This window comes from Nipponia nippon, unplaced genomic scaffold (genome assembly GCF_047370975.1).
Source record: "Nipponia nippon isolate SJK-2023a ecotype South Korea unplaced genomic scaffold, ASM4737097v1 scaffold_4, whole genome shotgun sequence".
Classification (NCBI taxonomy): Eukaryota; Metazoa; Chordata; class Aves; order Pelecaniformes; family Threskiornithidae; genus Nipponia; species Nipponia nippon.
In genome coordinates this window covers 110,532,191-110,557,096 of record NW_028262358.1, presented here as the reverse complement: position 1 = coordinate 110,557,096, position 24,906 = coordinate 110,532,191, and the positions used below count along the sequence as shown (strand labels likewise).

The window sequence follows — 24,906 nt, the reverse complement described above, 5'->3', positions numbered from 1 at the left end:
GTTTTGATTGGAAATTGCTGTTTCCTTGGAAGGGGAATCAGGAATAGGGATGGTTGCTGCTGCTTTTTTAATAAAAATACTACCCTGTTTTGTTGCTCTCCATGTCTTGTGTATCGGTGTCTAGTGAAGTGACCCTCCTCATCAGCTTGTTTATAAGTAAGGAATGAAGGAACTGAAAGTTCCCCTTCCTTTCAAGGAAATAATATGGATATTTGTCATCTCGTGTCTGTAAGAGATCGCCCGTAGCTCATCCCTATGCAAGGCAGCGCAAGAACCACGGCGGCCAACAGTAACTGGACTGCTGATGTGGTGCAGGAGCTGTGCTCCAACTCCAAGTCATCCCAGCAGATGAGATGTAACGGAGCTGTTCTAACTGAAATGTCTTGGCAAAAACTAAACTTTGAGTACTTGGGACTGTAAGTCATACTGCAGTAAGCTCCACAGCAATTTTGAGAATCTTTCTTCTTAAGCTTTTCTTTTTTTTAAATTAAAAAAACTAAAAAAACTTCAGGTTTTGCTCTGATGCTTTCTACTTTTTCTGTTTGGTTTGGTTTTTTTTAAGTTTGCTTCGTTAGAAAAACAGGAGTGTGCACACCTAGTAGATCCATTAGCCACCACACTTTTTAAATTGTTTTATTTCAAGTCCAATAGATATTCCATCTTTGTAACTTACCAAAAAAATAAATACTACCATAGTACCTGCTGCCTCTGAAATATGTTTTTGTAAAACTATGAACGAGAGATATTGAAGTCACTTGTAAAAATTACGGGAAGTGGTAGGAAGATCTTATGCAATTATCCTGCTACAGCATCTGCATTTTAATTTGACTTTCAGCAGCTAAAGATTTACGGTAACATTAGGGTCTTGAAAATGAATAGATGAAGCTTGAGCGATTTTTCCTTAACTGCAGTCAAGAAGACTGAGGTCAATCTTGAAATAGACGTAAGGATAGTATTCTTGATTACTCAGCTGCAAACCAGGGATGTCCATGCCAGGCTGCAAAAGGAAAGAGTGTGACTTTAGTGCCAGCAAACAAACAGTCGCAGAGCTCCAAGCTACAGCGGGTTGCCTTTGCGCTCCTCTTCCGCAGGTGGAATGGAGTTTTGTATTTGCTCTGCTTAAGATGAGGAATTCACCACTGAGAATCTGGTGTTTGCTTGGTGGTGTCAGGCTGCCTAATGCAGCTAGCATTGAGAATGCGTGCTTGGCTGCAACTTCATGAACGTGTATCGTAGCATTTTTGTGTGCTTCAGCTCCAGAGCAACTCATTTCTTTCTCCCCCCTTTGTGCACTGGGAATCTTATGCTTGCTGGTTTAATGCCTGCTTGTTTATCCTAATTGGTTTATCCTAAATTGATTGTGCACTCAAGATGTGGGGAGGGAGAAAGCAAGCACTGCTGCTTGCTGAAGTCCTAGGCTGAGGTATTTAAGTCAGTGACAGCCTTTTACAGGGGACGGCGGTGTCACAGTCCTACCATTTAGCTCTGAATTCATTTTCCTTGCTTGTGTTGATCTGAATGTTTAGAGAAGACTTGAAGCTTTCTGCCTAGAGGAACTGACATAATTGAGCAGGCCTATTTCAGTCTGGTAGCTGAAAACATCAGGTGCTTCAACGGAAAATGTAAGCAATCTCTATGCATCTCCAGCATAGTCTGAGCCTACCTGTTACCCTGATCCAGTCTGTTACCCCCAAGGATTAGAGCTGCATCCCGGGATCCCAGCACGGCAAGGTGTGAGGAGCTGCTTGCTCTAGCCCCTGGACTGTGCAAGTGTTCATTTGGCCACACCGAGACAAGCTACAGCACGTGCAGCCGTAGTCCAAATACGTACATCCATTATACTTGCTGCTGCCACTTCATCCAGGTGTTTGAAGACCACGTTTAGGACATCTCTCAGGCGTTTTACAGACTTCCTATTTGGCTGCAGCAGCATTGCTTGGAAATTCACTGGGAGGCCGTACCTTGAAACACATCGACAGAGACGCTCACCTGCGGGAAAGGGGCTCACCTTTCTGCTCCCGCCCTTCTCCCTCTTCGGTCTCCCGGCACGCTGGCTGACTGTGCACTGCACTGCGCCACCTCACTGGTGGCGTGCTGCCTCCTCACCTGAAAGCATTCTCTTTTTAAAGCCAAAAATCAACTAAAGAGTGTCATTCTGTTTTCCGCTTCCCCGTAAGTGCCCCCAAAGAACTTTTTTTCATCAACTTTGTATGTCACCTTTTTTGTGGTCATCTGTATTGTCTCCTGTGAGCTTCTGGAGGGTGATGTGTAGGGGTTGTTCCCTCCCAGGAAGGAACTGCCCCAGGAAGACAGCTGTACGTTTTGACTTCGACAGGAATCTCTGCTGGCACTGCACGTTTACCCACTTACCTCAGGACAGATTCAACAAAAACCCTCAATGCTTTCACGTGAATCCAAGCCACAAATGCTTCGCTGAAGTTCACTTTCAGCCAGCGCAGTAACGGGCCCTACGAGAACAGAGACAACGGTACTGTGATCCCCTCGCTGCGCGAAGCGGCTCCAGAGCTGCCACCACTGAAGCCATCGTGGGCTGCCGAGATAATTCTCAGGCAGCCTGTTAGTGGCTCCCAGTTTATCAGAAACTTGAGTAACATCGGGCAAATTGTGTCATCTATCCTGTGCCTCAGTTTTCTGGGCTAAATGGGGCTCACAGGAGTCTGTTGGAACCACAAAGCCATTTCTGAGTGAGAGGTGCTTCGGCACGCTGGTAGCAAAGGTTGTCATGGGGGCCATCGACTTGATGTGCTACTTACGTATTGTTGTTTCTTATCGGAAGCTAATTTCATCAGCTCTTCCTTTTCACATTTCAGTTCCTTCTCATCAAAATAAAATTCTCGAACCATGAACCTACAATTGAATGAGATTTGCTCTCACAAGCCATAGTCCAAGCAATATGCGCGCTCATTTCTTTTGCCTCTGGAGAAGCGGATACGGGATGTTTCAAAGTTGCTAGCCGTTTAACCAGGTAAAGTATGCAGAGGGTGGGAGTTGAAGCCACCCCCAGAAAGCAAGCTTCCTGCTGTCAGTAGCATGAGCGCAGGGAGGACAACTCCAGGATCCGTAGTTTGGTGCTTAAACAGGATCACTGTATGCCAGTGCTGCTGCCACAGCTCCTTCTCAGTGGCTTCAGGGCCAGCAGCAGCCCAAACAGTAAAGAAGTCCTAAAAACCAGTGATGGATTCAGCTGTGCTGCACACAGAACAAGCCTCACCTTATCCTCATCATCTGTTTGCTAGCCTGCCCTGCCTAGCACTCAGCGCTTCTTACCTGTTCTCCCTGGCTTTAGCCTTGAAGTCATCCATCACTTTTCTAAACAGCGTCACGGTGAAGAGTCCTCCGTCTGCATCCTCAGCAATCATTCTGTGGGAGGGAAATTCACTGCTGGGATTTGACATGGCAAATCCCCCATCCTTTCTTTACCTTCCTCTTTTGCAGTTCTTTTTTTCATTTATGGTACTGGACAACACCCTGCTTGTCAAGAACTGCTGTGACTGAAGTAGGGAACAAGGACTTCACTAGCACCAGCCACACGATCTCCAATGTAAAACTCCCACGAGATAAGTTCCTGAACCCATCGTAGTACACACACGTTCTGCCTGCCTGATTTCTCTATGTTTCCTGGTAATGTTCCCCCACTTTCCATGCACGAGTGTTTTTGAGACAGGCAGTAGCACACAGCTTGCTTCTTTCTCTGTGCTCTCTGCTTCTTCCATTTTGGATAGCAGCACTGTCACCTCTTGTGCCCTAGATTGGACCTCATGGTCTGTGGGAGCTGAGCAGTGGTGTACTTAACTCCTGGGAAGGATTTTTTTCCTCCAGGTAAAAAGATAAATTACTATGGCATTTGCTAATGCAAATGACAGTACACTGAATGATGCTGTTCTACAGCAGGAAGCAATTAAAGATGCAAAGATAACATTTGATCTTTGTAAAAAGTAGTTTCCATAACATTGTATGTGATTGCATGTGTCTGAATTATGCCTGAATTACTGTAACAAATTGTTTGTCTGTTTTACACAAAAAGCAAAGGCCCTGGTTGAAAGTAGAAAGAACTGCATTACTGGAAAAAGGAACAACAAGCTAATTGTAAAAAAAAAAACAGTGACGATTTTTTTTTTCTTTCATCTGTACTTCCCTTCAACAGAGTAATTTCTGATTTCAAGTGAAAATGAGATTGGGCAAATCTGTATGTTAACATGGAGCCCATGCGTTAGACAAGTGATTCCTTCCAGGATCCAGCAATTTGAGGGGCTGAAATACGGCAGGGACCTCTGAAACAAACAGTGACCTTTATTTGGAATTTCACTTACTTGGTGGAGCGAGGCACTACCATATCGGAGAGGGATTCATAGGTCTTCTGCCACTGTACATAGCTTGACCTTTGAGCAACACAAAACAAAGCACAGTAATAAATACTATATACTAGAAAGCAAATGTGTCGATAAATATAGTTAATTAAGCTAATGGCTTAGGGTAGAAGGGTTGGAGCTCTTCGTGCTGGGTTATGTGATTAAAACACATTACGCCTTTCCTACCCTTTCCTCTCCTAGTCACCAGCTAGGGAGATGTTTCCCTCAGCGCCGCACCCTCAATCCTCACTTTGGCTCTTGGCACGAGGAAGGGCCCAGAGCAGGAAGCTGATGGTGGGAAGATAGTGGCTTTTGGCACGTACTTCCAGGCTGCCACACAGCGTCCCACGCTCCAGGGCCCCTGCACAAGCTGCCCCGGATCCACGGGCAGGTGTGGTACATCTGCTATGTGCAATCCCAGAGCTGATCTGGTGCTACACTGCAAATAGGGCAAGTGCCAGCACTGGGAGAAAGGGGCCAAGGGGACAGTAAGAGTTTGCAAAGCGAGAAGTTTGTTTATAGAGGGAATCTGAAAGAATGTGCTGATAATAAACTCAACAAATTTACTTCAGATAGCTTTTTGTAACATGGTTTTCACAGACAGAAAAGTGATGGTACTGTATGCGTGTGTGTTGGGACAGGGCTATCCAGAGAGGAAAAGTTTTGTGTAGACTTCTGAGGACATCGTGTAACTTCACAACTGATGGTGATGGCAGTCATCCTACATGCAGGTACTTACGAATACACAACCAGCAGTGGCCTTCTGAGTTTGACAGGTCTAATTCCTTTTTAAACTGGCTAAGCTAAGTAAGAATCTGTTTTTCTCTTTTTTTAACTTTTACTATTCCTACTAGGAGGCTGTTTGAGAACCCACTCTGTAACAGTTAACCTACATCCCGTTTCTGTCCTGCTCAGAGTTCAGAGCACTTTTTGTCTCTTTTCTTTTGTGCCAGCACCACCCTTGGCGGAAGCTGTTCTTTCTCTTTGCCGACAGCTCCACCCGTGCCCCAGCCACGGCACTGATGAGCTGCCCCAGCCTGACCCAGTATCGCCTGGATCCGGCGCTTGGGCCTGAAACTCAATGCCACATTGAGCGCGCGTGCACGCACTATTGCCTTACTTTGGCACCACGACGAGCAGCGTGATAAGATACTCGGAATTCAGAACAAAGTCTTCTTTATGCACGATGTCTGCTAGGGTCCGAGTCAGCAGATTTCCCCTACGGTGAAGAAGACAGAGAAAAAATAACATTAGCAGGAACCCAGCAGCAGCACACTGGAGGTATTGTGCTGTGGGTATAGTTGCTAATAGTGTATACTGGGGTAGAAGAAGGCCAGGAAGGAGGTGGCTAAAGGACATGTCTACACTTCTAAAATGGTCTTTTAGTTATTATTACTGCAACTAAAAAGAATAAAAAAGCAACTAATACTAATGGCAGAATATTGGTGACTAGCACTAGGCTAGTTTATGCCCTTTAAGTGAAATGACACCATTCTGTTGCTATTGTTTCTACAGTAAGGTTGTAGATGCTTGGGAATTGCACACCTGAAGTTACCACCCCGCTCCCAGTCACTGCCGCACCTTGCAGGAGGCACCTGCCTTCTCAAGGCTGCCTGTTGAGCTGCCTGTGTGACCATGCTGCAGTCAGAGCAAGCAATGCTAGTATGGACCTAAGCCACCACAGCAACCCTGGCACACCTGGACTGCCATGGACAAGCACACAGACACCTCCAGCTGAACGACAGCGGGAGCAGCAGGCTCGTGCGCAGGCGGGAGCTGCAGGAGGGGGTCTCTTCGCAGTCTAAGCCCACTTGATCACGTTAAGTCCCACTAGTGCTGCACACCTAGGAAGTGTAGATGGCTGGGGCTGGCCGGGCATGGCTGATAGGCACTAGGTGTGTATGGGAGGAGAGCAGCTGCCCTCTCTGTCACTGGGCAGGAGTGAAGAAGGACCTAAACCACTAGTTTTCGGTTTGAGGTCCACTGTGCCAGTCTAAACATTAATTAACTGGCCAGTAACATCTTCTAGATGTTTGTTCAACCCAGGCTAGCTGGCACTGGTTGACACCAGAGATGCCAGCATTTAAAGGTGGACAGGGTGGTGAGAGGAAGATCGACCTGGACACAAGATCTCCATTCTCCTCCCTCATCACCTTGCCGGAGGCCTGGCACTGCTCATGTTCCCCACACAGAGCTTCTGCCTCTCTCCAGGTGCTCAAAGCTGATGCGGAAGCTGGAGAGATGCTGCAGGAGTGGGCTGGGAATGCGAACAGTGCCAAGAACAGGGAAATGGGAGCTAATTTCCCCTTCTCCCTCCCGCCCATGATTATCCACATGCACACAGCCTGAGACAAATGTGTCTAACACTGTCTACACCAAGCTGGAAGCACAGGCCAGTGCCAGGAACTCAGCAGAGAGAGAGGGAGATGTAACTGTGATATGGCTCTGCTGACCCTCGTGGACACTGCAGTCCCCATCTTGAGCAGGTCTCCATGAGGGATAGCGTTTTTTTGACAAACTCATTCTGAACCACCACCTAGAAGTATTTTTTCTGTGGTTTCTGGTTGGATTCGGTGGAGTTGGTGCCAGGCATGCTTATTTTAGCTCCACATTCAGAACAAAATTCCAGCCACCCTGGGGTTTGGTTTGAGCTCCTGTGAGTATCTTCCTTGAGTAAAGGCTGGTTTCTAGGCAGGCTGCCAGCCTGGCTGGCTGCAGTGCCAGGAAGGCAAGGACCTACTACCTGTGTCCTGTGCCCAGAGCAAGGGGCCTGAGTAGGAAAGAGTGGCACATACGAGCATTTGTTGGGCGAGGGCTTGCATAGCATTATCTAAATTGCTTTAAATTTACTGTTTACTGGAATTTACTGTTCTCCCCAGTGATACCCTGGAAAAAAATCCAGGTATCAGCATTGACATAGGTAAAGACCATAAGCAGTTGAAGACAGGAGAGAGAACATTTGGGAAGCCCTGACAGGGCACTACCTGGTCCAACAGAATGAAACAAAGAAAAGAAAAATGTAAATGGGATGCTGGAGAGGTGCGGGAACAAACAAGACAGACCTGTTTCCTATGGGAGCTCTGCAAATGCTGTTCAGAACATGGGAAACAGCTCTGCCTTGCAAAGGAATCCACCGGTTGACCCAGCTCATCTAATTTCTGACTCCCTGAAATTTCATCAGAACAATACAGTGCATCTGGTTTTGACTCTTTCCAAGACTCTCTGCTCACACTGCCAATAAAATCCTATTAGGAACTGCAATCTCCCCAAACTGATTTCGAGACATGCTGATCACACCAGCTCCCCCCCAGCTTTCACTGGGTCTGTAGGTGCTCAGCAGGCCCCAAAGCCAGAAACATTTGTTCCCACCAGAACAGACATGGTCGACAGCACAGCAATGGGTGTGAGCATGCACTGTCCTCAGTTCAGCCATGCAGCATTCCAGATGTGAACAGGCATGTGCTATACTTACACAGTTTTTTTCTCCAAGCTTTGCAAATTTCCTTTAATGTTGTTGTATGCAGCTGATCGGGTCTTCAGGTCTGCTTCTATTTGAGTCACTTGCTAAAACAAAGTAAAAAAAGTGAGTCAACTCAGTGCTTGAGGTGCTGTCCTCACCCCCCTCCCGCCGCCTCTGCACCTTAATGCAAGGACCCAGCTGTCAGCCCCTCGTAAAACCACCTGACTGTGGGCAAGGGGGAGCCGGTGTCAGAGCTCCCCCGTGGCAAAGGCCTCTGCAGAAAGTCAGATTCAGTTAGCTGTTGCTGTCTGTGTCACAACTGTACCTAAGGAGCAAGTTCACGGTTTCATTTGTTATCTATATTGAACAACACATCACACCTTCCTCAATGGGCTGACAGTGTAAATAATTCATCCAGCCTGCAATGTGTTTGATTTACTGTCAGGCCAACAGTTTCACAAAAGAACTCCGAAATGGAGAATAATATGGCAGTATATAAAAGCAATAAAATACTACAATGAAGGGGATTAAAGTGCAGAAACCATGACAATATATTCTAGTACATTTGGTAAAGTGCCATATATTTACAGACTCTGTAGGTTTAAATACATGTATCATTATTATTACAGTAGAAATTAAAATAATATCGATGTTTCAGTGCAGAGTGTGTGCTTCTGAGCTCGTTCCTGCCCAAACCAAAGGCAAAGCTCTCACTGACTGCCATGAGAGGAAGAAACAAAAACTGCCAAAAAGACATGTTTCCCCATGCTGACATCTTCTTAAAATTCAGAGTACAATTTACCTTTGCTAATGCTTCTGATATATTCTTCAGTGGCTGCTTTATGGGATATTTGGCCATGTCCCATTCAAACCGTGTCAGGTAGCTAATTAGGTCAACTGAAACGCAGAGAGATGCATTAAAGCAGACGCTTACCAGATGGCAGATCAAAGTTTGGGTAGTAGTCTCCACTATAGCCTAGGTATAATTTTGATTAACATTAGCGATGGGTATGAACCAGAAGCCCACCTCAGAGAAATTCGATCTAGATCAAATCCGCACAGATCATATGCCCAATCTAATCATCTTTCTGCACATCCCCAAACTTAGAAATAGAACCAGAAATCTTTTCTGCATTACACCTAATAGTACAGAACAAGCATTACTGTAAAATTAGCTGTATCAGCAGGACACAGCAATGTGCAGCCATTCTTCTTTATAGCAGAAACAGCTTCACGTAACCTCAATCTTGATTACTGCAATATGCCTGAATTTAATCCCGGCAAGAGCTATCAGAAAAATACTTTGTGCCCAGGACCAGCAGTAATACTCAGGGAGAGTCTGATCCAAGATACTAAGAGCGTAGCTGACGTGACTTCTCTGTGATTCAGTCCAGTGCTCACTAGAAATCAAACAAATTCAGGTGCGATGGGGAATTTCTCACTGACTTTGCACAAAGAGCACCCCATCTCACACAAAGCCATGCAGTATTTCTCTAAATGGATAAATCCAGTCACAGCGTCCAACAACAGAAATTCACAGCAAAGCCCTGTGCATGCAACCCCCCAAAACGAGGCACCCTGGGACCACGGGAAGCCAAGACTTCTTCCCAGAATCAAGGGGAGATGACACGTATGGTACCCAGCTCCTAGAACAGGATCATGCTGTTTCACTCTGAAGACCAAGGCTCCTTAACATCAGAAAACATTAAGGCTTGGTACGTTATGGTACCAGATAAAAGAATTCTCCTCTAGCAGCTCAGGAAATCAGACAGCTCTTTGCCTAAGCTGAGTCCTGAGAGCCCTTAGGATACCAAGCATGCCCCTACATAGTGTTCTTCAGCAACTTTATGGGATGCGATAAGAAGTCACGCATCCTGCCACAACAAGCAGCGGGGCTGGGACTGCGCCCCTGCAGGTTAGGGAGGCTGGAGGAAGGCAGCAGGCAGGGTCTCGGTGCCTAGACAAAGCAGCCAGAGGCACTGTCACCTGCAGGGTGGGCTTTCTTCCAGACCAGGGGGGTAAACATGACAAAAATCTGGGAAGCTGCACTGGGGAGATGGGGAGCAAAACAAGCTCAAGGTGCCAAGTAAAAGCGGAGGCACACTGGGGCTGTTCAGTGCTCTTTGCTGCCTTGTCCAGAGAGTTCCTTCATTCCCAGAGCAAGGTTTGAGCGCAATTTCTTGTGGGCTAGACTTCCAGGGTGTGGGGAAAACTTTATGGACTGAGATGCATGAGAAGGAATGTGAGAAGTTGTGTAATTGCCATACTACCAGGCTGAGGGTACTCCCCTGTCTCGAGTGATACTGAATACCCTTGGCAGGAGAGCGCTATCCTTTCCATGGGCTTCTCTCACCCCACAACAGAGTCAGTTTACCCTATTAGATTTCCAAAGCATGGGAAGTCTTATGTTAGGAGGAAACAGGCTTCTTATCAATGGATAAACTGCCTCGGAGGCGGAGAGCACTGGCATGATGGTGTTCTCCCCCTCTTTCTTTGAAAACCACAGCTGTGTCAACCTCACCCACATTCAGTGGACAGGAGTCACGAGGCAAAGATCCAGCCCTTCCTGCTAAGGTCTGATCAGGAATCAGCAAATTCTCCTGCACAGGGAGCGTGTGGGAAGGGGGCAACACTGCAGAAGGCAGGGAGAGCTCCTGCCTGACACAGCTCCTGCCTGCGCAGTTCTCCAGCAGTGCTTGCTCATGGTCGCTGGGGAGAAGGCAGGGAGGTAAAAAATACTTGAGCGACAAAGTTCACGGAGCATTTTCAGCATGGAGTACGTGACACAAGGATTTCATCCTACTGCCTCTCTTCCAAGCTTTCTTGCTTAGACTTTCCTAAATTCAGTGGGAATGAAACGTGCAAAGAGCATGGTATTACTGGGCTGTGCAGAGGAACAGTGTATTCACAGGCTCTTTAAAGACAGACACTGACCTATTTAGAGCTGAGGAGATATGAAAGTTCGCTGAAGACCTACACATGCCCTTTCTATCCTCGCATTCCTTGAATCTCAGCAGAATTCAAATGTTAGGCAGTTAAGCACAGCATCAGTTCTCAGCCCATTTTACAAGTTCACTCCTGAGCAGTGCTCCGGCACTGGTGCAGTTTCGTTAAGCAGCCTGGTTTTGGGGATGGCACAAACTACTGTGAACACACTAGCAGAATGGAGCTCAAAATGCCAAGCAGTCCAAGCACCCTGATGCTCCTGGAATGGCACCCCTCATTTATGGAACCTGACAAGTCACTTCTGAAAGACTTCATATAGCTGCCCATCCAGGAGAGATGCTTCCTACCTACCCCAACGTGCTCGCAGCTGCCCAGGAACCCCACAGCCTGAATCTCTCCTAACTCTGATTTATTCACCCAGCTCTAAGAGGCAACGGTGAACACTTTCCCTTCAAAACATTTAATTCTTCAAAATTATTACGCTCCCCATTTTGCTTTGGTTTGAGCTCCTTAAAAAGAATGGAGTTATTCCACCACTTACCAAATTTTAAAATTCATATGGGCTTAACATTACTATAAATGGAAGAGGATTTGGTCCGAATCTTTGAAGAAAAGCTTTACTTACATTTCCCATTTTTTATTCTGTCACAAGCAAGAAAGCATTTCCTGCTGTTGTGATATACTAAAATTCCCTTTATTACACAAACACACGTTCTCCTTCTGTAAGAGAGATAACTCCATGTGGCTGCTTCCAACTATTGCCCACTGGAAAGTAGTGTGTGTCTTCACTTAACTAAAAGCACTGTATTTTCCAGTACTTTGCATTTTTCTTCACACAAATCTAACCAATTGTTAGACACACAGGCACTATCTTCATCAGTTCATGGACCAAACTGCTGTCAGGAACATATACAACTGAGATAAAAATCAGAAAACTTGCATAGCGTAACTTAAAATTTGAGTTGGGATGGTCTAATAGCCTGAAACAGGACCATGCAGCAAGAAGTCGTGTCTTATAATTTTGTTTCTGATTTCACGACCTCAAGGAAGTCTTCAACTTTAGGGCCCTTTTGCTAACCAGAAAGGGAAGGAAGAAGAATTCGTACGGCAAAGTTGCTGCTGCTTATGAAGAATGACACTGGAACATATTAGGGGTATCCTCATATACTAAAGCCGACTCAATTTTTTAAGATGCAGTCAATAATCTTGGAAAGGTGAATGTCCTAGTTTAATATGATTTGTTTGGATGACCAAATCCAGACAGAGGACAGAAATTAGTAACACATACAAGTAATTTCCACATCCTTCTATTACAACATGTGCAGGGCTGATAGGAAAGGAAAATGGTATAAAAAGAGGAAACAAAGGAAATAAGTGAAACCTGTTGTTTCTCAAGTCATAGGGATATCGTGATCAAGCTACGAGGTTGTTACTTGAGAAATCCATCGTAACCTGATCACTGTATCTCTACAACCAGACCAAGACTTGTCTCTAGCACTAATACACACAAACGCATGCTTGTAACAACACTGCAATCATCAGTCCCCAACATACTTTTGAGACATTTCATTTTATCCTTTAGCCCTGAAACACAGTAAGCAGGATTATTGTACTTGTCAAGCAGTTGCCAGTCTTATGTCACGCAAGGAGGACATTTCTAAAAGAACTTCCTCCCCATCCTTTACTCATACAGATCTGAAGTACAACATTGCAGACAAAGGGTGATGGAGTGTGCACTGTTAGTGTATTTAAAAGCGTAATTCTACAAGACTGTAATTAGCATTTTTTTTTACATTACATTACAAAAATGTAATTAGCATTTTCTTTTATAGCTGGGAAGGAATTTGCTCTGAAACACACAGAGGGTCTAACAAAACATGCAGAGTTCTAGGAGCCATCAGTTTCTAAATGTTAATTTGTCCTTGACACAGGCTCCCTTCAGGGCCTTGGGTATCATACTAGATAATAAAGGGGGAAATAAGTTCACGGAGGTTATAAAAACACCATATTGACTACTTAGAGATGCCGCAGGGGAGCATACAGTAAGGTAGTGGGCTCCCACGGCCCCCTGGCATGTCAGAAGTGCCCCTGCCATCACTGCCCGGTCTCCTTCTCTGCCACACAACTGCTGCCAGCCAGGGCAGGACACAACCGAAGGGCATTTCCCCTAACAGGAGTAGCACGTGCATGGCCAGCCGGCCCCTGGCACAACCTTGCGAGCACAGCCCCGGCGCCATGTTTTGGAGCTGTTGCCTCACACATCCACCTGTGATGTCAGAAATCCACAGTTAGCAACGTGATCTATCCCAGCACTGCAGGAGGGAACGCAAATCACTAACAGATCACTGACAGATGTCATGCAGCCATACAGAGTGAGATCTAGCTGCCTGTAAGAGATCAAGCCCATAAGGGGCACAGAAGGCTGCTAGGTCATTTTAGGAGTGAAGAAGGATGTCTCCTGCTTTCCTCTTCACTCCACAGCTCTGGTGTTAGAAACTAGTTCAGTACTAGACGCTGAACACTGCCCAGGAAGCAAAGCTGGTGCTGGATAAAGCTTCTGCTAACTTTGAGAAAAATGGGAGCAGGCTAGATGTGGTCTTAAAAAATGTTGCTGATGGTTGTCCTTTCTAATGTGTGTTTCAATTCTGTATGTTCATATTCTAAAGCAAACACAGACAGCATCAATGCATTAAAATATCCACATTCACAGCACCTACCTCCATTGGCCAGAAGATTTTCCTGGACTTTATCTTTTGAGTCTTCCATAACTTCTCCTATGTACTGGGCTATTTTCTTTATTATGCTTAGGTGTAACAAGAGAAGCTTTGTTAGTGAAGAAACAAAATGAATATAAAACAGTTGCCACAATGATCTGATAAACATGAAGATGCCCAAATGAAATGCTTCTGAAGCAAGGCAGGTTAATTTGAAATTCAAATGATGATAAACAACCTATGGCATATTGCAGAACTAAATGCCTTGTTTCTAAATACACTAATCTCCACAAACACATAGGTAATATCATCTCCCCAGTGCTCTAGACTTCCAGAAGATCAAGATTCCGTCTTCTGTACACTCATGATAGTCATAGCAGAAACCAGAAGGCAAGAAACCCATGTTTAAAACTCCAAAGGTGATGGGGGAACAAGAAGCTACATACAGACTAACACTGGCTGAAAATCTGTTCCATGGGATGCTAAATAAACCCTTAGGGCTTACTGAGATAAGGTTCTTACAAAGTACGCAGGGGAAAACGGCAATGTTCTCTTGTTTGACATGGAGAATTTCCTTCTTATTCCTCTTCTTTAGCGGACCCTTTCTCTCTCTTCTCTTTAGCATGGGGGACAAGATGCTCCTTTAAGGCGTGGGAGAACTAGATTCAAATCCTCCTTCTGCCCAATTCAGAGCAGTGAATTGAACAGAACCCCTCCTGGAGAACATTGTCTCCACACAGTTACTTATTTTCTGCTTATTTTAAAAAATGGATTCATCAAGTCCCTCCAGCAGTAGATGCTCCTGGTCCTAGTCAACGTACCTATCTCATGCAGGCCAAGAGCCTTTCTGGTTATTCTAGTATCCTTCTGTACTCAGAAGTATTCACAGAATTTGGCCTTCAGTTCCCTAACCATTCCAGGCTGACTACATCTTGTGAAAAGAGAGGGGAAAAAAAAAAAAAAAAAAAAAAAAAAAAAAAAAGCAATAGCTAAAAAGTAGCTGCCTGATCATGAAATTGGCAGAGATGTGAAGCGGACATAATCCTTGGCGTGGTGACATGCAGTGGAGCATAATGCCAGGCTTCTGCTCCCTTTCTTTCCTTACAGAGGGGAGAGTACTGCAGCTGCAGATGAGCTGGAGACTGAAAGGGCACCTGCAGAGTTTGGACAACGTGTCTTGTGACAGCCTGTGGCTGTCAACAGTCCAGGAAAGGGACTTCAGGCCAGGTACAGATACCATGAGAGCATCAGAGAAAAGGATTTTCTTTGATGTGCTGCAAAGCAGTTATACGGGCCATTTAAAAGCAGTAATTCACAGAGGTAAAGATTCCCTCTTTCCCCGTTCCTGTGAAGAAACTCACAGGCTTTGGAAAGGTTTTCCAGTCCTGTGATGGGGAGGAAAAATCTGAGATTGCTGATGCTGCCAAGAATGCTGTAGTCATAATTCCTGCTGTTTGGGGTCATTCAGCCTGGAGAAGAAAAGACCTTATTGCAGCCTTTCAATATATAAAGGGGGCTTATAAGAATCATAGAATTGTTAAGGTTGGAAAACACCTTTAAGATCATCAAGTCCAACCGTTAACCTAACACTGCCAAGTCCACCACTAAGAAGGATGGAGACTTTTTACCAGTGCCTATAGTGACAGGACAAGGGGCAACAGTTTTAAACTGAAAGAGGGTAGATTTAGATTGGACATAAGGAAGAAATTCTTTATGATGAAGGTGGTGAGGCACTGGAACAGGTTGCCCAGAGAGGTTGTGGATGTCCCATCCCTGGAAATGTTCAAGGTTAGGCTGGATGTGCCTCTTAGGGCTGCACAGTTTTGCACCATCTGGCTGCAGCCCCTTGGGGGCCCGGTGCCAGCTGAGTGTTGCTGGAGAACACCGCGTGTTGCCCACACTCGGGCTGTGGGGAGGGTGCAGGGACCCACAAAGCGGTTCCCCATCAGCTGCGACACTGCCAAGCACCTCTGCAATTTTCAGCTTGTAGACGCAGCTGGTTTTCAGCCCCTTCATGATGTCCAGGGAGCCCAAAGGAACTTGGAACAAGACAGGACTCCAGCCCAGTTGGCAAGAACAGTATAGCAGGAGGCTAAAGGCATAACGGAGAGAGCAGCCAAGAGGAAAGTGTATAAACCAGCAGCTTTCCCAAGGGCCTGAGCTGCTTTTGTTACTGTTGAGTGCAGCTGGGAGCTAACCTGATGGCTGGGAGAGTTAGCTCTGGTCTCTCTCCATAGGTATAGACGGTGGGACAGGTATGTGCTCTGGTGCACCCAACAGTCCTAGCTGCCCAGGCAGGGCTTGGGTCCCTTCCAGCCCACACACCCCAGGGTCCCTGCAGGCAGCAGGGCCAGAGCAATGTTCTCCAGTCCCAGCTTAGTCTCTGTGCCTTGCCGTGCATGCTGTGAAACGCAAGTGGGATTCAGTCATCCAATACATTCCCGTGCGAAGACAGAACACACACCCTGCACGCCACTGATGTCTCAGGCAAGCAAGAGGAATCAGACCCCCAGAGGAGCCCATCAACTATAGTGACATCCCACAGTGAGCAGCTTTCACATTCAGCCCTTAAACCTCTGCCTTTAGATGAGATGAATCCCACCGTGAGCAAATATCATGCTCAGATGATGCATTATAGAAGGAGAGGGTTTCAGCTAAACTGCCTCGAGAAGTAATAATAGAAACCTGTGAAGAGAATAACTCCATTTAGCCTAGTATTATGGCTTGGAAGACTCTCACATTTTGCTTCTGAAACTGCTGCAACTACTTTCAAAAAAAAAAAAAAAGTCTAACACTCTTTAAACGACACTGTGTATTAAAGGGTGCTGCCAGCTAGACCTTCAAAACACTGCAGGAAACAAAAGCCCCGCAATCTGAGGCCGCTGCAAAATGCTCCGCCGACCGAGGACTCAGGAGAACCCCCAGGTAAGAGTGACCGAGGGGATCATCAGCTTGAGAGAGCTCCACACTACCACACAGTGACATGGAAAAACACTCTGCCTCCCTGCGTAAATAAATAATAAAAGTATATGGAAACAATAGATCCTGCAAACTCCTGCCCCTTCTCTGCTGTCCTGGCAGGAGGCAGCGCTGACAGGTTTGCGCTGCCTGGCTTTACCGGCAGTTGTGTTTATCTAGCAACAGTTCAGCAGGTAGCTGTTTCAGAGGAGCAGGAACATAAATGCTCAGGTCATTTGAACAGGCTTGTAACCCTCTGGATGCCATTTACTTCAACGAAGTGCAAGCACTTGGCATTTTAACCCTTGAATCGCAATCTAGACTCAAAAGCCTGGGCATTTATTTAATGTAAAATGCTTTTGCACGTCCTTGTGGGACTTGATCTGTGTTGCTTATTCTCTGCTATTACTCTACTCTAATGCATTTTCCTTATTTTTTAACACATTTTTCTTATTTTTATATCTCGTTGATCCTTCTTGATTACCTATCTGGATAGGCAAACAAGACGAATAGGAAGAGTCCTTACCTCAGTAGGTTATGATGGAAGGGCCTCACTGACCCCTTTGCTCGGTGCCTATAGCATGTCATATGGTAAGTGTCATTACTGGCATTAAAGGGACAATTAGCGGAGTAAAGCGGCATTCAGCTTGAAGAAGGAGCTGTACCATGTTGTCCAGTTAAGACAAAGGTAACGGAAGGAGACAGTGTGCCTAGGAAGCTCATACTGACATTTCACTTAAAATTAGCCACCATGATCTTACACGGATCCTACAGACGGCTTTTCAGAAGTCCTAATTCTTCACAGAGCTGGGAATTAGCTAAGCCCTTCTGAAAATCAGTTCTGTATTATTTTTGGCAGCCCTCAAACCCAGATTGCCCAGTTGCTTGCCTATCTGCTGCCCTGACTGGAGACACCTTCCATTGGAAGAGATAGCAGTTATTGGCACCGTCTCTGCCCATATTTGGCCCTATCCCCACCTCATGAAGAATCTCTGCAATACGAACCAGAGGCCTCAACAACAAAGTCTACTTCATCCCATGAAGTATCTTACAACCTGGCATTTTCTCAGCTTGCTATACTTATTATTCTTTGTACACCCAGGTCAGTTTGGCCCAAAAGGCAATTTGGGCAATGATCAGCAACGAGATCATGTGAGTCTTTGAGTAAGCAGATTTGATAGAATGCAAGTCAATATTCTGATTTTCAAGGAGTTTACAAGTCGGCGAGGGAGAGCTCCGGATTTCATTCGGAAGAACTTATTCCTTAGAACTCCTCTATTTGGTTGAAAAGAGGCAGAAGGCTCAAGAGAAATATTCTGGGAAAATAAGATCAGGGAGGGCTTCATGTTCTCCAAATGCCGTTTTGTTAATTTAAGCTTCTGGATGGGGTGGGATGATGTTCTTTTTAAAAAAAAAAAAAAAAAAAGAACATTTTTAGTAGTTTCCCTTTGAGAAACAGCTTCCCTAGCACTGCCACTCAAACAGATTGCTGCGCAGACAAAACTATCACTGACTTAATTAATCCAAATTTAAAGGAATGGTCCTTTCTTTGTGATGACTCCATGACAATCAACGCAAGGGTTAAACAAAGCCTATCCACATTAGCTCAGTTGTAGTCCGGGCTGAACTGAGCCAGCCCGGGGTGAACACAAGGACATACCGTCCCATAAAAACAATGTCTGTTTCTCATTTGTAGGTAGTAAATAAGATCTATTTTACCTTTCAGCAAAGCTATCAAGTTTTCCCAACTCATCTGACAGACCAACAAGAGCATCCAGTGTCCCCACCTGCGCAAAAGATGAGAAGTAGGTGAAAGATGCACAAGTTTGTCTAAGGCTTCTGTTGGCAGAGTCTTAGGGACACCGACTTGTATTTAGCACTTGTGAATTCAATAGTTTGGCAGAACTTTATTTACTTAGTGGAAAAAAGTAGCAATTCCTTTATCTGAGACCTAGGGCATAAAAAGCCTTTTCCAATAAAGGAAAAAATGGATGTGTAGTCTCAAGATTACACGTCAATGTCTTCCTTCCTGTTTTCATTCCCATATCATCAAGTAGCATAGACTGGTCTTTTACGTGATAAAATAGTGACTAGAAATGCACACAATATACATACAAACAAATCTGATGTATTGAGCAAACCAAGGGAAGCAGCACTTATTCAAAAAGGTGTCTCTCTTTGCGTTCTTTGCTATTACCAAAGACTAAGGCTCTCACAAAGCCATTTCCTCCAAGACCAACATCTGCTTTTTGTATGACTCTGTCACAGTCATAATCTTATGTTTATGGTATTGCAATATATTGCTGAACATTTTCTTGTAATGTTGCGAGTTCAACATTATGAAGGGTCAAGCTGAAGGAGAAGGAACAAATTTTACGTAGAAAAATTAGCAGAGTATTAATGGGCTGGTTGCATCTTCAGATGCTGCAAATGCTTTATTTCCTTTGACATTCGTGGACTCGCACCAACACTGGCTGCATAAGGCCCATAGATGGTAAAAATCTTATCAATCTCAGGTGCACAGGCAAAAAGCAACATTCCCAGCCTGAAACATTCATGTGACAATTCAGTAGGTTATTACTTGAGAACAGGCCACGTTCCCCTTTTACTTGCATCCTTATGTAATTGGGATAGCTCAAGTTATAACTTAATCATCTTTTTGGATTAAAGCCAGATCCTGGATGCACTAAGAGTAGCTTCGTTAAGGGATGGGTTATGGCAACTCCCCAAGGAACCCAGTTCTACGTCTGTGGTAACTCCATTGACTTTAATGCAGCATATTTGGATTTTTCAAAGCCACAAATGAAATAAAAATAAGGTGCAGATCTTGTAAAATAAGGATTAAATAATGCAAAGGTATAAAAAAAGTCTGGATTAATACTCTCCCTATTTATATGATGATATGAAGCTGGGTAATGTAGCTGAATACACACATACATCAATTTCCCAAGGAGTAACATATATTATAGCACTGTTTTCCCTGTCAGCAGTCTTACTGGCGCGGTTCGAGATACTTAGCTACTCCCTTTGCATTAGCGATCCAAGACGTACGATGCTGTATGACTTTCATGACTGGGAGCAAAAGGTACATTGAATGCAATAGATTAGTTATTTAACTGGTCATCTTCACTCCTTATACATCTATCCTTCCAATGGGAAGGTCAGCTTCAAGCACAATGACTTCTTTTCTCTCTGATCAATTTTCAGCTGACTGAACACAACTCATTCCCCGACTGCAATCTTCTACTCTCTGCATATTATCCCAAAAGATATATCCTACATTTATTCCACAAGTCTTTAGCCCTGGCTAATGCTGCTGTATCGCCCATACACAAACCCCTTCCTCATTTACCTTTAAGTCTGGAATATGGAATTTGCTGTTGCTGGACAGGTTGGATTTAGACGTCACCGTGTTCATCCTCTCCCATGCCTGCAGATTTGTTTTATCTCCCGGGGCAGAAATTAGCCAGAACTCCGACATGATCTAATATTTTCCCTTCGCTCCTGGTCACTGTAGACACACAAAGCAGGTAAGCGGCTAACAGAGCGCCGCACAAAACGGGCTCTTCCCTAAGAGCAGAAGAAGTTAGAACAGATTAATGATTTTTTTCAGAAACACGAGGACAGTGAGTCAGCCCTGTGTCTCAGGCTGAAATGGAGCATGACCTTCTCCAGAAGGTCAGGACAGAGCGCGGCCGTTCCTCCTTTCTCAGGGTTGTCCCACCCAGTTTCTGAGCGGAGAAACGAAGCTTCCTCCTCCCTCCCAGCCTGCTCCATTCGCCTGGCGCTCTAAGTCCAGTCTCCGTTCAGGAGTTTGGGGACTTCACCGAACCGTCCAAACGTAATTAAGGATTTCTGCTTGATAAATATCGTCTCTCAGATTTTCGGACACTGGTAGGCAAAGCTGAAAACAAGATGTAAGAAGACTTCTGCTCAACGCATAAGCTGCCACGGATGCCAGTGGTGGGACAGAACATTCCTTTCTCTTCACAGGTTGGGTGGGAAGGAGCCGGAGGAAGGGGGGCCGCGGCAGACCGAGCGGGCACGGGCAGAACGCCACCGACCCGCGGGGGACAGCGTCAGGGCGCCACCGAGCAGGGCAGCGGGAGGCAGAAGCCACACGGACACCTCCCGCTCCTCTCCGACGGCTCTCCCCGCTCCCGGCCCGCCCCTGCTCTCAGGTGCCTGGGTCGGGGGAGGTTTGACGCCTGCCCCTCACGCAGCCCCCGGCGGGGCCCGGCCGCTGCCCGGCCCTTCCCGCGCCCCGGGGCCAGGCCACCGCGGGCGGGTGGCGGGGGGACGCTGCCGGCGCCCTGCCCGCTGCCTTACCTGCCCGAGCCGCCTCTCCCGCCACGCTGCTGCCCGCCCGGCGACGGCGGGGCCGGCGGGGCGAGCGCGGACATGCTCGGTGAGGCGGCCGGGGTGAGGGGGGCGGGGCGGGGCGGGGCGGGCGGGCCGGCAGCGGCGGGAGCGCTGGAGCCGCGGGGAAGGGGCGCGGGTGGGTGCGGGGGGTGGAGGCTCCCGCTCGGGGCTGCGCCCTTAAAAGCCGGTAGCAGCTGTGACTCTCGCAGCTTTTCATCTCTTTGCTGTCTTCTAAACTCGCAAAAATAACGCAGAGGCCATTTGTTTTCGTTAAACGCCGACTGCCTTCAGCAAGCCTGAAGGTTTTGGAATAATTAAAGAAACTTTTATGAAACTCTTGCTTCTGGGACTTCCCTGGGTGCTTTATTTAGCCAGTACTCAAGCGGTGCAGGTAAGCAAGGTAGCAATGCTTCCTCCCCTGGTGATGCTCCTTCCTTGGTAGAATACAGCTGTGCCTTTTGGTCCTCACGAAGTCTTGAGTTTGCCTTACGTGGCCTTAAGTTTGCTTAAGATATTCGGAGTGTTTCGTAGCTCATGTGGAGCAATGTTCTGCACATCCTTCTAAACCAGACGTGCTCTGAAGGAAAGGAGTCTAAACACTTCCAGTACCTGCCTTTGAGCGGCATCTCTGCGAGTGGGAATTTCACCCCCTCACAGAAAGCACCCAGTTCTCATTTTCATAGTCTAATCCCTATACTACCATACTGCACTTAGGCAAATCTCTCCTATTACTGTTTTGTTTTCTTCAAAAGACAGTGCATTTTTTGCTCATGTTTCTGTGTATCAAATGTAAATGAAGCCCCACAAGAAATTAAACAGAAGGATGCTCTTGGTTTTCCACATGATCTGTCCTAAACTGAGAGGATTTGAGTTGCTGGGGCCAGGCAGGTCTGGTCGTGCACAGAAGCAGAGCTCTTGACACCTCCAGGAACCTTAAATGAAGACCCCTAACGGGTGTAAGTACCTCCAGCACGAGGTAGAAGCAGCTGATGGAAGACAGTCGTGGACTCGGACTGTTCCATCTAAATCATGCGTTAGGTAGCTAACGTACAGGTCAAAGTCCTAGACTCTAAACTTATAAACTCTTTAGATTAGCCAAGGATTCATCTTCCTTTGCTTCTCTTTAACGTTTTTAGTGATAGATAAAAAAGCAATACATGTGTGGAGGAGGAGAGTCTCTACTGAAAGCTCTCCAGAAAAAGACACTGAGAAGATCTGTAGCTGAAATAACTACTCTATGGGGATATTTGCTTTCTTGTTTTGATTTATTCCTTTTCCTTTCTAGGCTAATTAAACACTCGGTGTCCATAACTGCAATTATTCTAGTTCTTTTCAATCCTGGTGTCCCCTAGGGCACAACAAAGGACTTTCCAGAAGTTATGCAAAAGGCCTAACATATTGATGTGTGTGATGGCATTCATAGAAATAGTGATTATTGTCTAATCTTCCATTTTTTTGTTTCTTTAGACTATACATTTTAATACTGAAAACAGAATTAGCTGATGTTCGAGTATGTGCATCGTATAACTCTACCCACAGACTAGTGGTCTGAAAGGTACAGGAAACCTCATCACCTAGATAAGGCAGTTCTTTCCCTGCTTAAACCAAGTACAGTTTTCACTGGATCCTTGCTGCAGTCTCAAGCCATGGAAATGCTTTGCATGATTACTTTTAGGAATGTTACATTCTCATAAGCTTCTTAAATTTAGAATTGTGTCAGCTGACACTAGTGTTAACAGACGAGAAATGTTACTTGCTGCAGTGGCACTAGCTGTTGGGGATGCTTCTGTACGTATGCATATTATTAGTGAATAAGGGAAAATCCAAGCTGAGCAGTTGTCTAGATTCTACAATATATGTTGTTTCCTCCCTAAATGTTTTTATTGCAGCAATGTCACTTTTCTGTTTCTTATTTTTCATATAGAATCATTTGCTTTGGTTACTTTTATTAAAGCAGAAAATATTTTGCAACTTAACTTATTAATAGAAAATTATCAAGGAAACTTGATGTTAATGCCTAAGCGATGTGCTGTTGAATGTTTTCTATTATCACATTTTCTAGTTTTACTGTGACTTTTAAATCTTTTTTTTCCCCCGTTACACATTATTTTAGGCTGGATGAAGCAGCAGTGAAGGTGGAGGAGGGGAGGAGCATGCAGCAACCACACACCATGGGATATGGAGAGTGTGCTCCATGCCCTGGTGGTAACACAGCTATGACGGCTCATGTCTCCCCTGCCATTTCCCTGGCTGGTGCTGCGCGTTCTGCCATGTGATCGCGAAGCTAATTCCCTCGTGATCGTCATGTGTCTTTCTGCTCCCTTTGATCCATCAATGCAATGAACCTTTCTGTGACTTTGCCTCTCTCTGTGTTTATGAGTATTTCTTCAGATGCCACACCAAGGAGCAAAACTCTGCCTCCAAACAGTCATTAAGAGCACTGAAATATCCTACTTGAAGTGTCTACCAAGGCAAATTTCTCTAACAGATAACCGAAATTAATTACCTAGACAATTATGACACTGGTACTAATGGGAAAGCTTATGTTTTAAGCTTGCAGAACAGCAAAAGAGAGAGCTGTAGTTCTCTGTAAAACATTTTATACATCTATTACGTGCATTACTTGTTTAGTCTTCTATTAATGTGTGGGGTTTTTTCCCCTCTGCTTAAAAAGAATCTTTAAAAATCCTATTTCCTAATCCTGTGAGTGTTTTATTATTATTGTAGCAATGTATGTAAAATTATAGTCTAAAATATTTCAATGAAGGAACTCTTAAATAACTTGATAATGGATAATAAAATACTATTCAAAACATTTTTCTGTGTACTTTTAAGATTAGTGTGCAAACTACTTTATCGTAATTCCTTAGCGTGTATCTATTTCTTAATTATGTTAAAGAATATTGGTTACTCACTCTCTTTGTACTGTGAAGTGCAGCAGAACCTTCCTGATGAATTGCATCTATTTACTTTTGTACACTGAACGTGAAAGGTTGTTTCAATGTGAATATACCTGAAAACTTGTACTTAACATAATTATATGTATGTACGTACTAAAGGAGCACTGTCTAGTTATCATTAAAATCAGCAAAGGTAACATTCAGTTTGCTTATAACCACTTTGTTTCGGAACACAGCACCACCACATCTGTCACCAGGTGATGCACACAGCAAATTCTGACACTAGAAAAAGAAAGAAAAAGCAAGCAAAATTATTTGTTCTTGGTTGAAAGCATCCTATATTACACCTATTTGCAGCCAGTACGCTTACCTGCTCATCTATATTTATTTGAATGGAAAATCTAAAAGTATCTCATTACTACACGCAACAAAGATTTATTTACACAGGAAACAAAATGCTTTGTCAAAGCTTCTCCTGCATCATTCAGATCCTGATTTTTTTAATTCTGCAGCAAGTGTAACAGGCAGATTTGGCTGCTCTTCAGTTATCTGGACTGAAATTTTGATAGTCCGCGTTCTAGTTGATCTTTCCCCCTTTGACTTTCCAAGAAGTCTTAAATGTATGACTGGCCAGGCTCAGATTTATCAACTTTGCCTGAGAACTGAATTTGACTGAAAAGAACAAAAAATTAATTCCAAGCAACTTGAAATAAATCACTGTTCCCTGCTGTGCAGCCAGAACCTCTGGGTTCTACCCCTCTTCTTTGGCACTGTGGTCAGTCAAATGCATCTGGAGAACAGACGAGAGGGTCAGGACTCCTTGCACAGTCTCACCTAGAGAGTCACATTAATTCTCCAGTCTGTAAGAATCCCCAGTGTTTTACTCCTCTAGGAATTCTTTGTGGGTTCAGTCCTCCTGACCCTGCCTAATGCCTTTTGAGGTGCCCTGGAGCATCCTGTTGGGCCTTCAGCTGCTGTTCCAGGATTACCCTCGTCTTCTGCACATTTTGCATCACACCAACCAACCCCCTGCAGATGTCTGGGATTCCTTAGGGCATCCCGAATGGCACAAGACTTCTATGTGTGGACAAGTGAATTCAGCTTTAAATGTCTAGTAATAGCCAGTGGCCGTCTAAGTAATTAGACAGTGGAACCTACAAATGACTGAGCTCACACCGAAGAAGACACCTAGTGGC

The 24,906-nt window shown here is 45.1% G+C and overlaps 1 protein-coding gene and 1 long non-coding RNA gene across 4 annotated transcripts; one reads left to right on the top strand and one right to left on the bottom strand.

The window, feature by feature from the left end:
• Window positions 1-617: 617 nt before the first annotated feature.
• On the bottom strand, window positions 618-20,887 carry ATP6V1C2 (ATPase H+ transporting V1 subunit C2). 3 transcript variants are annotated; one of them, XM_087774855.1, is made up of 13 exons: window positions 20,778-20,887; window positions 19,801-19,959; window positions 18,168-18,235; window positions 13,494-13,579; window positions 8,633-8,727; window positions 7,843-7,934; window positions 5,491-5,589; window positions 4,332-4,400; window positions 3,289-3,381; window positions 2,775-2,868; window positions 2,371-2,468; window positions 1,832-1,961; window positions 618-997 (listed from the first exon to the last, which is right to left on the bottom strand). In XM_087774855.1, the coding sequence occupies exons 2-13, from the start codon at window positions 19,927-19,929 to the stop codon at window positions 902-904; spliced, it is 1,149 nt and encodes a 382-aa protein (XP_087630981.1). In that variant the 5' UTR covers window positions 19,930-19,959; window positions 20,778-20,887; the 3' UTR covers window positions 618-901. The 3 variants fall into 3 exon arrangements, with proteins under 3 accessions (XP_087630981.1, XP_087630982.1, XP_087630983.1); XM_087774856.1 differs by having other exon boundaries at window positions 19,801-20,018; window positions 20,778-20,870; XM_087774857.1 differs by lacking the exon at window positions 20,778-20,887 and adding an exon at window positions 20,115-20,241 and having other exon boundaries at window positions 19,801-20,018.
• LOC148053469 (uncharacterized) lies at window positions 20,211-23,625 on the top strand. Its single transcript, XR_015708258.1, has 4 exons — window positions 20,211-20,342; window positions 20,442-20,629; window positions 22,278-22,365; window positions 22,924-23,625. It is a non-coding gene; the product is annotated as an uncharacterized LOC148053469 (long non-coding RNA).
• Window positions 23,626-24,906: the final 1,281 nt, after the last annotated feature.